This window comes from Podarcis muralis, chromosome 13, assembly GCF_964188315.1.
Source record: "Podarcis muralis chromosome 13, rPodMur119.hap1.1, whole genome shotgun sequence".
Classification (NCBI taxonomy): domain Eukaryota; kingdom Metazoa; phylum Chordata; class Lepidosauria; order Squamata; family Lacertidae; genus Podarcis; species Podarcis muralis.
Window position 1 is genome coordinate 33,933,725 of NC_135667.1, and position 13,030 is coordinate 33,946,754.

The window sequence follows — 13,030 nt, forward strand, 5'->3', positions numbered from 1 at the left end:
GATTTGCAGCCAGGTGGGTTTCGGTTTCACAGAGAAAAGCATTCCAATAGGAGCTTTTTAATGAATAAAAACTGGGCTACCCAACTTGCCAAAATTGGGATTTTTACATTTGATTAGCCCCAAATCCCACATGGGGAGCGGTGAGGGCTGGAATATCAATAGTCAAAATTATATCTTGGGCACAAAATAAAGGGGGCAGTTCAAGAATCCTACATGTAACCTGATCCCCAAGTAGGAGATATTGATTTTGCAGTAACATAACTGTAAATAAATAGTAGCAGTAGACAATCCCAGAAAAAACAGCAGTACTGGGTGAGATGAATTGGAAATATGGTTTGGAGCGCATGAGTTACAGTTTTTAACGTCCCAGATTCAAAATTTCACACAGCTATGGATTCAGTGTGTGTGGCCTTGGTCCCGTCATTTGCCTAGAAGCCTCAGCCTTCCAATCTGTAGAATGGGGAGAGTACAGGGCTGCCTTAAAGAGAGCGCTATACAGTGTAAGGATTAAAGAGACAGGACGTGCAAACACCTCGAAGGAAAGCGTTACCTAAACATGGCAATCCTAGTTTGCGAGGGGCACAGATGATGTGGTTATTCAAGGTTCACACAGGCACGCTCTTCTGTATATTCCTGACATTCCAAGGAGGTCCCGTGTCTAGGTCGTGGCAAATCCGGTGCCAATTCGATCCCCTTTTTAACGCATTTGTTTAGGTGGGGTTTTCTGGGATTTGTGTGAAGTTTTGTGTAGCCAATTGGCCCAGCCTATTTCTTTTATCATACACTGCACCAAAATTTTCTTTTGCCTCGCCTCTTGTCCCAACTGCTACCTGATTTTGGAAAGAAGATCAGATCTTACCCCACACGACACATGCCCACAGAATTGCGCAGGAGCGCGTGCTTAAGGAAGCGCAGAAGAATGAAACCAAGGAAAAGGCTATATATATATATATATATATATATATATATATATATATATATATATATATATATATAATTATTTATATATATAACATTACACTGATACGCGTGACCGGAAGGTGGAGCTGCTGACCTAATCTTGCAAGCAAACGCCAAAGCGTCATTTCCCCACCTCCCCACCCCCGTCGCGAAAAGAGGGAGAAAATAAATGCAATAAACTCCTTTTGATCTGAAGAGCCTCCTTTTCCGGGGAGCGTGAGGAGGGGTGGTGGTGGCTGGAGTCAAGGTCAACACCGCCTATGAGCCAGGAGTAACCCGACCTCTGGGGTCAAAGTTAAGGCTTGATTTACTGTGCCTGGGAAGCTGCTCCTCCCTCGGTGCTGTTGGAGGTGGCGCATGCCGGCGGACAGAGCGGCTTCCTCAGCCCTTAGGCACCCAACCCCCACCGCGCTGGACCCAATCCTTATCCACTGGACTCATCCTCCTGGTGCGCCACTCCTCCCTCCTCAGTTGCAACGACTGAGAGGGGGGGGGGAGGGAGGGTTTGCTAACACATCCTCACTGCAGACAGCAGAACACCATTTCTTTCCAGGGAAACCTACAAGAAGGGGGGGGGGAGAGGACGAGCCCCGCCCCTCCCTCCAGCAACTACAATACAGTACATGCTGACAGTAGATGCAACTGAATATTGTATCCGAAATCGAAATCACACGCCAGGCAGATTGAGACTGTCTTGCGGGGGGGATCTTTTAAAAAAAAAGGCATGCATTTTTACACGGGAAGACACCCGAGGACACCAAAACCTGCATTCCTGTACCCGTGAAAATCTACGAAAGCATATATATATATATATATATATATAAATCTGTCAAATACATACATATATATATAAATAAAAATGTGGTCGGGGTCCCTTTACCTATATATATATATATAAATCATGAGCTTGCCTCATTGCGGTTTTACCAAAGAGAGAAAGAGCAGTTCGTCCTTGAACTTGGCCTTCCATTTACTCGTGCGCACTGATAATGACCTTATCATTAGATGTTCTGTATTTAAATCCCAGGTCCTTCTGAGATAGAACAACGCAAAGGATCTGACACGATCAAGCACTGGCAGAGCACGTTGTGAGGTGTAAGAGGCGAGGAATACACATATATTGGGGGTGGGGTGGGGGCTTAAAATGAAAGTATGAAGCTTTGTTTGAGGTTTACGACCCAGTTCGACTCAAGGGAGGTACCGAGGGGGGAGGGGATTCAGGAATGTCACCAACACTTGTGACGGAACAGAGCGAAATAAACACTGAAACAATCCCCACCCCTCAGAATCTTCTCACCTTACAATCAGGTGAGTTGGCTACTTGAAAAATACATTTTTTCCACTGTCTTTTTCCCCCCCTTTTTTTGTGTGCATTCAATTCTTTTATTTCTGTTATTTATTATTACGTTTATTAATGTTTGGTCCTGTGGTGTCAGATAATGAGCACTGCTTATGCAATCTCTGTGGCATTCAGAATAAATTATATACATGCGTATATAAGTACAAATAATAACACTAATAATAATAAACAGACAACTGATGAACATAAGACACTCTCCTACACTATGAGCAAGCTGCATTGAAATCAGTGGGTGGTTACTTCTAAGCACCAGAATCAGATTGTGGGGGCTTGAACAGTACCAAAATCATGCTGAAACAACCCATGTTCTGCAAAAGAATTTCCTTTGATTAGGAATACCACCACCCCAAGTAAGGCACATTGATTTCAGTGGAAGTTGCTTCAAAATAATAGCAAAAGTTGCAGTCCTAAACACACAGTTACTTGGAAGTAAGTCCCACTGATCTCAAAGTGGTTTACTTCTGTGTAGGATTGCACGGTTAGTACAGGAGTGTAAACAAAGTGTAGGCCTGGCTGTATTTTCTTCGATTTCGAAAAGCTCCCCCTCTATTCTCCTCTAGAGAATCAGAGATTCTGAACTAAAGTCTCATCACACGCCCCGGATAAATAATTTCTTTAAGGACCTACAGTCACCGCACTATTAGTATTGACTAAACCAGAGGTAGCCAAGGTAGTGGCCTTCAAATGCTGCTGGACTACAACTCCCATGATCCCTGGCTATAGGCTGGACTGCCTGAGGCTGATGGGAGTCCGAGTCCAACATCATGGAGAGGGCGCCCTGTTGGCTACCCTCGTGCTATGCACTGGCACTAGGAGAAGTGTCTGCTTCCGGGTCCTCCTCTCACCGTCCCCTCCCACGCACAAACTCCCCTTTAAATACCCAGATTCTAAACCAATTCATCTACTAGCTCCCAATTTTATGTAACTAAGGAGCAGGACGTCAATAATAGTAGGCAACATCCAAAACAATTTACAACGTTATAATTTACCCATCCATATTTACTTTCCAACAAGATTCGCTGGATTCAAAACGATTTGCCCCCGTTCTGAGTGCGCATATATGGTTTCAGTACTTTATGTTCCATTGTATTTTATACAGACAAGCAAAATAGGCCTCCACGCTTTAGCGGATGGAGCAGGTTTTTAATCCGTGGGGCTGGGCTTGAAGGGAAGTCCTTTTTCTGGAGTGGTAAATAGGGAATGAAAAATAAAACATTTAAAGTTGACTTCCCCTTGCAACTATCGGTTTGCTGTATTGTAAATTCTCTAGCGTACCGTTCAGTGTCTTCCAAGGCACTTATTAACTTTTGGTAGTACTCAAATTCATTTAAATGCAATCGATAAAGGGATCATTGTCATATGATTAATCAACCCCCCCCCCCAAAAAAATCGTCAATCGGTGGTTAGCTTATATACACATACATACATACATATACGTATACATACAAGCCATTCTAAAATATTAATTTCGTCATATGCAATGCTGAGATTTTAATAAAGATTATAACCTCTCAAATTTACAAGTCCCTAAAACATAGATTATGTTGTATGTATGTATGTGTAATAGATTTTCTTCGTGGTAAAAATTCCTATCAATATTTCACACAGATGAAAGAACAGTCTGTTCCTTCGCTTCTGCAAAATGCTCCCATTCGACGAACAGACAAACGGAACCGAAAGCAAGCCGAGCCATCGTGGTGCTTATGGAGAATTTATTTAACATTCGGTTCGATTGATAGGCAGTTGTCGTTTTCTTGGTTTTATTTTCGTCTTTCCCCCCACCCCCTAAAGCAGCTCTGAATTACGGAACTTGGTACAAAGAAAAATAGAATATAATTCGCATAGCAATGGCGCTAAGGCGGCAACGCCCCTCCCCCCGGAAAAAAAACACATAAAAATGAATTGCAAATTGCACACGGCTTCCTTCTCCCCTTCCCAGCTCCCCCCCCCCATAATAAAATAATAAAAACAATAACAACAACGCATCGCTTAAAAATAAAATAAAAAAACACCGTCTGCTTTGCAAATCGGGTTTTAACTTATTGGAGGAAACAGCAATAACAATAACAACGACGATAATTAACTTTTTTTTTTTAAAGGAGAGAGGCTAGGAGAGGCCGCCAGCCACGCCAGCGCTAAGCGAATTTCGTGGGCTTCCACCGAGGTGGAGAAGGGAGACGGTGGGAGGTTGGAGAGCTGAGAAGCCATTGAAGCGTCCACGTGCGTAATGCTGCTCTCGTTTCCTCCTCCCTTCTCCTCCTCCTCCTCCGCCCGCGGCCTCCTTCCCCCCACCATCTCCTGTTCCCGCAAGGCTTTGGGGAGGCAGCAGAGCAGCCTGCGTTAATTCCCCCCTCCCTTCCTCGCGGGGGGAGCTTCTTTCCCGCCGCCTTTCCATGGATTCCTCCTCCGAGAGTCTGTCCCTGCGTCTCACGGGGTGCTGCTGGCGCTGCCGGCGCCGCTGCTGTTGGTGGTGGCGGGCGCGGGCGCGGGCGCACTGGTGCCTTTGACCTTGGCCACGACCTTCTTCTCCTTGACCCTGCGGTTTTGGAACCAAATGGTGATCTGTCTCTCGGTGAGGTTGGTGGCGGCGGAGATCTTTCTCCTCTTGTCCTTGGTGATGAACTTGCTGTTGGAGTATTCCTTCTCCAGCTCTTTCAGCTGCCCTTTGCTGTAAGGGATCCTCTTCTTGCGCCCCCGGCGGAAGGTACACCCCTCCGGAGGGTGCTGGCCTACAGCCTCTGACCGGCAGAAGGGAGCAAAGGAAGAAAAGAGGAGAGCACGTTAAACTCAGACGAGAGGAAGGAAGGAAGGCCTGCCCTGGGGAATGAAACTCATAACCACCACCGCCCAGTCCTTTGTCTAGGAAATCCCCCAAGGCCACAGCCGAGCGAAATGGACTCTTCTAAAAACCGCTGGACTTTCTCTTGGCCCCTAAAACTCACGAGTTAAGACTCTGCAGAATATTATCCGTTTCATTTCATTCTCTCTTGGTTATCTTTCACCACCTCATTTCCCCCCTGCCCTATTTATTCTCACATGGATTGAATTTGTCCCCGAAACACAGATCTGCCGCCATAATGCCTTTTTCTTTTTTCCCGGCCTCTGTCTGATGCCGGTGAGGCCGTTTCTCTGCTTTGCGAGAGAACAACCCCATTTTAGAGAAGTTTGCTTTGCGCGTAAAATCCCACTGAAAACACGGCGCGATAAATGTGGAGGTTGTGCGTAAAAAAAAAACAACAAAAAAAAAAACCAATTCGGCCAAATGTGGGCTGTCAAATACAGACGTGGGAAAATTTAGAAATCGATATTTTTCTGATCTGCCTGGCAACAATTCCTTTCACTTGCTTCCAACCCATTTTAACCAACGGGATTTAGAAACAAAGTGTGCCACATATTTTCCTGTAGGTGTTTAATTTATTATAAAGAGTAATAGTGCAAGGGCTTAAAATTGCAGATTAGTCTGGATTAAAATGTCTTTGTTGGGGGTTCAAATCAGCTGAGCAACTGTTACACTGGTTGTAAATAATTCGATGCAAAACCCCATTGATTTCAATGGAACTGATTTCCAAATATATTTTTTTAGGAAAGGGGGTGGTGTTAGGAAATTATTCAGGACTAGGTTTTGATTACCCACATATGTTTTAGCAACCATCTTCACATTCACAAGATTTAGTTAGACACACACACACCTGTATATTAATAAATTATTGTCAGTGTTTCATTTCTATGTAATCATTAACACTAAACAGACTGCTAGCCTTCCTGTGTGTGTCCCTGGAGTTTGGACATGGCTGGAGGTGAAGACTATAGTAATGAACAGTGCTCACAGAAAATAATACTGTGTTTTGGTACTTTGTATGAATACGTATAACCTGCAGAACTGAATAGTACAAGGAAATACTCCTCTTATAGTTACTTGCTGTTGCATGTTACTGGTATCTGATGGAAAAAGGCAGATGTTGTTTTGGGACCTGCAGTGTTACCTAAATAAAGTGAGTGCTGAAATAATTTTAGTAGACAGGAGCGTACAATTTCATAATGTGTGGAATTTTTAAAAAATGTAATAAAGCTTTTTAACAAAGGAGAATGCTGTGTTCTTACAGAATGTGTTTTGACGAATTGTTGGGTTATGATGCAAAGAAGCAAGATGCTTTCTTGAAATTTCAAGACTGAGCTAGAACTTTTACTTCCAAAAATAAGTAAAAATGGGGAAAGAGAAGCAAAAGATCTGGCTGAGTTATTTATTAATTTTATCATGTGCTGCTTTAAAAAAAATAAAAGCTTGTGACCCAACACTTAAGCATCTTTGTGGTGTATCTTTATGAAACAACAGTCAAACTGTTTGGGTGGTCAATGTATGGCCACATAGATCTGAAAATTAATGTGAAATTATTTCATCCGGGATCTATGCTGCATTGAAATATCTTGGGTGGGACATCAGTTAACGTAAATTATAGCCATCATCTGCACTCCAGATCCTCAGCTGAGTCTTATGATGTTTGGCACATTTTACTAAATGAGTTTTTAAAAACATGGACATGATGCAGCCAAGGGTAGATATTTTTAATTCCCATTGTATCTTCAATGAAAGAGATGTATTCACATGCTTAAATCTACCACTGGAAGCCATAGATTTATAAGTGCTTAACTTCAAATGTACCCATTAATATATTGAAAAAATCCTTTACTAAATCTTTGAGACAGAGGTTTTTGCTTGTATGTCCTGTCTGTCTGGAGTAATTATTTCCTGCCTAGACACCAATAAATAATGCTAGATGCTGGTGGTGGATAACCTTACACAGTGTTATACATTACTGAAATATTTATATTCCTTGGGGGCTATATTGCCACAGCAATACAATGTTGTGGTGATCGAAGGCAGCACACCTTATTGCAGTATAAACGCTGTTGTTGTTACGTAATTTGAATAGCTATGAATTTATTTCATTGCCCACTGTTCACTGTGCAGTCAGTTGTAACTAATAGCAATAGTATCAGTATTGCATAACTGAGCAAAAACATTAGAGCAAACCCAATGGAAAATTCTCCTGCACATTCCCCATTCAGATGCATGGAAGGACTCAAGCAGGTCCTATTCATTTGAGTGGGGTTGCATGCAAAAGAAAATGGTATAAAATTATATCAAATAAGTGTAAAAACAAAAAAAATTCCTTCCAGTAGCACCTTAAAGACCAACTAAGTTAGTTCTTGGTATGAGCTTTCGTGTGCTCATACCAAGAACTAACTTAGTTGGTCTTTAAGGTGCTACTGGAAGGAATTTTTTTTGTTTTGACTATGGCAGACCAACACGGCTACCCATCTGCATCAAATAAGTGTGTGTGTGTGTATAATAAGTATGTATACACACACATTAAATGTGTGTGTGTGTGTGTGTACATACATACACGAAATATTAAATAAGTATGTACACACGCACTTATTTAATATAATTGTATACCACCCTTCATCTTACGATCTCAATGTGGGTTACAGATCAGTTACAATGCAAGCAACCTAAGAAATAGGCAGAGAAGATAAAACATGCCTAAAATCAGCTGTAGATCAATCATGAAAACATCTCATGGAGCCAACACAACTCAATAGAACAACAGAGGCTACTGCTAGCAACTCGAAAAAGCCCAGGTAAGCAGGTAGGTCTTAACCTGGTGCAGAAATGTCAATATCCGGCATATTTGCTGGAGGAAGATATTCCATAACTTCCTGCTATTGCACCTTTAATTTTAGTTGTCGTGCTGGCAGCCTTAAAGACATGAGATGTGAAATACTGAATCACCATAATGGATAATGTAGGGTTTCACATGAGCAATTCTGAAACAAAATTGCATTGATATTTGCTGGGAGCACTGTGAAATTGCTACTACACCTAAAACATTGGGATACACTGGATTGGGGCCTACAGCCCCACAATGGTTACACTGATGCAGAGTTCAAAAAGTTACTTGCTCATAAATATAAGGTCATCATAGAATGCGCTTGTCATATTTATTTATTTTCCTACAGGATTCTTCTTCTCTTGTCTCATATTAAATTTTATTGCTCTGATATTATTTCAGAATCTTGTAAACAGCTTTGGGAGGTTGTGCATCAGAAAGGTGGCATATTTAAAAAAGGAAAAGGAAAAAAGAAAGGTGGCATATAAATGCTTTATAGAATAAATTTGCTTCCCTGCTTTTAAGATTTTTGCACCTTTTGGCTGAATTATATAAAAGTACATACAGTAATTGTTGCTGCTGCAGCAAAGCTAATATTATGTTGTGGCTTGGAAGATGTGTCTGTTAATAAAAGTAATGAGGAGATTGTCAGTCTACAACTACATGCACAGAAAGTATTATGGACACTCATTTTGAGGTAAATATACAGATTTACCATGCCCTGTGGTTCACTTTTAAGAAGTTTCAGACTGAGGAGTGTTAGGGGCAGGATTCCCCCCCCCAACAGTAATTCACTATTTGTGGAATTACCTCCCCCCTTCCCACACACACATCAGGAAGTATATGTGGCCCCATTGCTGGCAGTTTTTAAGAGAAATCTTAATACATTTTAATTTCTATTTCATTAATGGTTGCAATACATTTTAACTGATATCACCAATTTCAAAGATGTAATGTGATTTTTAATTTGATGGCTTTATATACCACTACATTTTGTGGATGAATTTTTGTACACTGCCTTGTGAGGGCAATGTGCCCTGAAAGATGATTTAGAAATAATTTAGGAAAACTGATAAACAAGCAACATTTCTGCACTGAGTTTGTATTTTGTGTTAACGCTTGGCGGTCTAAGTGTGGTGCAGTGTAAGCTTGTTATTAATAAGCAGAGAAGCAGATGAATGATCTTCTCTTTGCCCCTAGGAAAAGTTTAGCAGTGATTCTAAACAAACTCAAGTGGAAAGATGTCCCACAGAAATTACGGTAGATGAGATTTCTTTCAAGTAAATGCAAAAGTGGATCAGAAGTCAGGTCATTAGTCATAGATAAGGATTGGTTCTCCTGTAATTGACTGAAAACATTTATTTAATTGAACAAATATTTGTTGTTGCACTGCAACAGGATTAAAACCTTAAGTGTGGGCTAGTGTAAATATATATTGGTATGCTTTGTGGAAGAAGCTTAGTTGGTGCTGGAGTACGCAAGGTCTGGGGTTTTGCATAATTCTTCTGCTTGATGAAAAGTTCTGCACAACCTCAAACCTTACATACTTAGCTCCCAACTTAATTTGTTGTTGTTGTTGTTATAGACTTGGGAGATTTGTTTTCAGGAAAGCCACTTAACTATGACAGACTCAACAGGTTCACTTCTGTTAAGACATCTCACATCTGATAGTCCACCAGCTACTCATTAGATGTGCAACTGAAGGCACACTTACCCCCTGAGAATTCCTGCAGAATATAATAGGGCTTGAGCCAGAATGAATGGTTTGGTAGGTTGCAGTCACACACTGCAATGGCCGCAGGTCTGTGCTTAAAGCAGGGGAAGATTCTACGACCCCTTGTGGCAAAGTCTTATTAAGCACCAGTTAGGTGAGTGGTCACTGGAAGGCCACACAGAGACTGAAGGGAATGTACATAGTAGCTGAAAGGAAGTACCAGTAGTAATCTAGTCCATCCTACTTGCATCCAGATGGCTTTCCCATCCACAAAAAAACCCCTGTCTGTGCATGTTATATAACCCCTCTGCCTAGGCCCACCACAGTTACCTATGTTGTTGTGGATGCAACATGTCCCTGCCATAATCCTTTCTTTAGGACTAGTCTGTCTCAGGGACTTGTCTCCTCTTTCTCCATTCCATCTAGCAGGGTCTCCAGACCAGTAAAGCAGAAATACTGAGGTTAGCCTGCGTCCTTAAAGGCAGTGAAGCTTCGTTTGTTTCCTTAGGGTCAATTTGCTCTAGACTGGCAACATTAGACTTCCAGCGGAAATAAATGGTTCCTATGTCTCAATTCTACAATCAACGTCCCACTGATACATTGGGGCGCACGGCAGGAATAGCAATCATTTCCTGCCTTACCGCTGCCTATAATTTTCTGCATCTGCCCTAAGGCACTTGGAACCAATCTGACCGTGCACAATGTTACGGGGGCGGGGAGTATTTCTGTTTCTAATGGATGCGATGGATCAGGATTTTTTATAAAAACAAAGGAACAGCCCTGAAAATGCAGACGCAGAAAGCTGGATGGGTTAGAAATCTGAGATAGAGTATTACGCACCTGTAGCAACGCCAATATATTGCAGCTCCTTGGTAGAGACTGAGCAGATTTAATGAGGCAAGATGTGATAGCAAAATTGATAGCATGGCAGGTGCTGGAGACGGAGGGTGCTCAAACACAGAGGCCCTCGCCCTAATTCTGGTTTGTGATTGGGGCTGACTGGGGACTACTCAGCGATGAGGGAAGGGCACTCCACACATGCTCAGAGACATTTATGATTACACTACCCATGTGGTTTTTTAACGTTATGATTACATCATGCCTGCTCCACCGTTGGAGAGCTGGTTCATATTTAATTCTAGCTATTATCCGAAGGATCCAGGGTATGTTAGAAAAAAGCTCTAACCCGCCAGGTCATATTGGGTGTTGAAAAATAACCAGTAGGTGAGATTTCACAGCCTTTCTGAGCAGCATTTTTCATACGTAAACTAAAGCAGCAACAACTAAGAGGACAGAGACGCACACACAAAGGGCATACATAGTTGTCTAACCTCATATATAATTTGTAATAATATTTCAGGTGACCCTGAGAGCAATTCATACAGCAGTGAAATTAGCCACCCTGCTGGTGCATGTTTGATGCCTATATCTGCCCGTGCAGCGCTTAGGGTGTAAAAATCTGCTGCTGATTTCATTGCAATATAAACTGATTGGAATTACACACACTCACGCACACAGTTCTCTCATATATATCTCTTAGAAGCTGATGAGGCCACATTAATTTATCACACAACTGGGGGAAATTAGGCTGGTTGTTTTATATTGTATCGTATCTTATTATAGCGTGGGTGGGTGTGATATCTAAACACGTACACGCATGCAACGCAGGTATCCCAAGAACTAAGCTAATATAGGGATCGGCGCCAGAATAGATGGTGAATATTTGAGAATAAAGATGGTCTGGAACATCTGCAAAGTTTCCAACCAGGACTACCCGCAGTCACTACAAACACACACACAAACACACGTCTAGGTTGAAAAGCAGACAGGATGGAGGTCCCAGCTCTTTTCCGTTTGGGGATCAAGCGCTCCCTGAGTCCACCCAGCTCCCTGGAAAACCACGAAATCCACCCCGAGGATCTGGCGGCCTTGTAGGGCAGCGGCGGTGACAGGGGTGGGGCGGAGGGAGAAGAGAAAGAGGCGGCCGTTTCTTTCTTTCTTTCGTTCTTTCTTTTTTTTAACAAAAAGGCATTGGTTACCTGCGAAAGCAGTTTTCCAAAAGTGTCCCGCTGGGCTTTGATCTTTTGGACAACACATTTGGTTGTTCCATCCCCCGGCCAAGGCCCAGGGTTCGTGGTAAGGGTCCACGGGCAGGAGCGCTTCGTGCCTGGCGTCGCCAGGAGGCCCTCCGATGGTCTGCACTACCGAAACGTCCAGGTAGCTGGCCATCGGCTGGTAAGGCCCCGCCGCGTAACCCGGGTAGAAGGCGAACTCGGCTGGGCGCGTCTGGTACTCCTCGGGAGCCGCGGCGGCGGGCGCCGAGCTGCAGGCGTCCAGGTACTTCTCCGCCGCCGTCGGGTAGCCGGGCTGAGGCGGCGCGGGGCACGGCTTGAGGGAACCGCGGGCCACTCGGTAGGAGCAGTAGGCACCGCCGAAATATCCGCAGGAGAAGGGCGAGGCGCTGGTCGTCGAGGATGCCTGCGGGATGGCCGGGCACGGAATGCATTGCTTTGTCGACGCGTCTCCGGGGCCGGAGGAAGGAGGGCCGTCCAGGGCCGGAGCGGGGTAAGCGGAGCCGTGCATCGTCGGGCTGAGGCCGCCCAGGGTCACGTTCCTGCAGTGGCCGCCGCCCGGGAAGGCCGTCGGCGAGCTCAGCAAGCTGTCCATGCTCTTGGCGGGCACCTCATCCAGGCTCCTCCGGGCTTCTCCGAAGGCGGCGTCGGGGTCCATCCAGCGGAGAGCGCGGCGGGAAGGCGCATGGGCGCCCGCGGCTTGCTCCGCTCCGCTCTCAGTCCGGGTAACCAGATGGCGCGCGGCTTGGACGACTGGGGGGCGGGCGAGGCGGCGAGGATCGTTTTAAAAGGCTGGCGACTGCCAAAGGAGGGTCGCCTAGGCGCCCGGCGTCAGCTTCTCTCCCCGCACCCCCACCCCACCCCCTCTTCCCTCCCTCCCCCGACGCAAAGGAGGCGTCTTTCCCGGAGTGGCGCGCTCATTGGCTGAGGCGCATCCACTGGAGACGTGCTGGGGAGGAGGGGGCCAGACAAAAATTGCGAAAATGCTTTTATGGCAAGACAGGGAGAGAGAAGGAAGGGTGAGGGGAGAGAGAGAGAGAGAGACCTGCACACGTGACGGACTTCTGTACAGGAAGGGGGTGGTGACATTTATTTATTTATTTATTTATTTATTTATTTATTTATTTATTTATTTATTTATTTATTTATTTATTTATTTATTTTCCTCCATCAGACAAGATTACCGCCCCCCTCCCCACATACCAGCGTCTCTTTCCCTGCTCCACACGGAGTGGACACAATTGAATGGAAA

General features: G+C 44.2%; 1 protein-coding gene across 1 annotated transcript; it reads right to left on the minus strand.

Moving 5' to 3' along the window:
• Positions 1 to 4,604: 4,604 nt before the first annotated feature.
• On the minus strand, positions 4,605 to 12,587 carry HOXB13 (homeobox B13). The gene is made up of 2 exons (XM_028703319.2): positions 11,746 to 12,587; positions 4,605 to 5,058 (listed from the first exon to the last, which is right to left on the minus strand). Exons 1-2 carry the CDS (start codon positions 12,434 to 12,436, stop codon positions 4,748 to 4,750), a joined length of 1,002 nt encoding a protein of 333 aa, XP_028559152.2. The 5' UTR covers positions 12,437 to 12,587; the 3' UTR covers positions 4,605 to 4,747.
• Positions 12,588 to 13,030: the final 443 nt, after the last annotated feature.

Excerpts from the sequence above, each read along its gene's own strand:
- HOXB13 (XM_028703319.2), bottom strand. The coding sequence starts at position 12,436 with ATGGACCCCGACGCCGCCTTCGGAGAAGCCCGGAGGAGCCTGGATGAG. Across the intron at positions 5,059-11,745 it reads TTGGAAAACTGCTTTCGCAG|AGGCTGTAGGCCAGCACCCT; the intron begins GTAACCAATGCC and ends TCTGCCGGTCAG.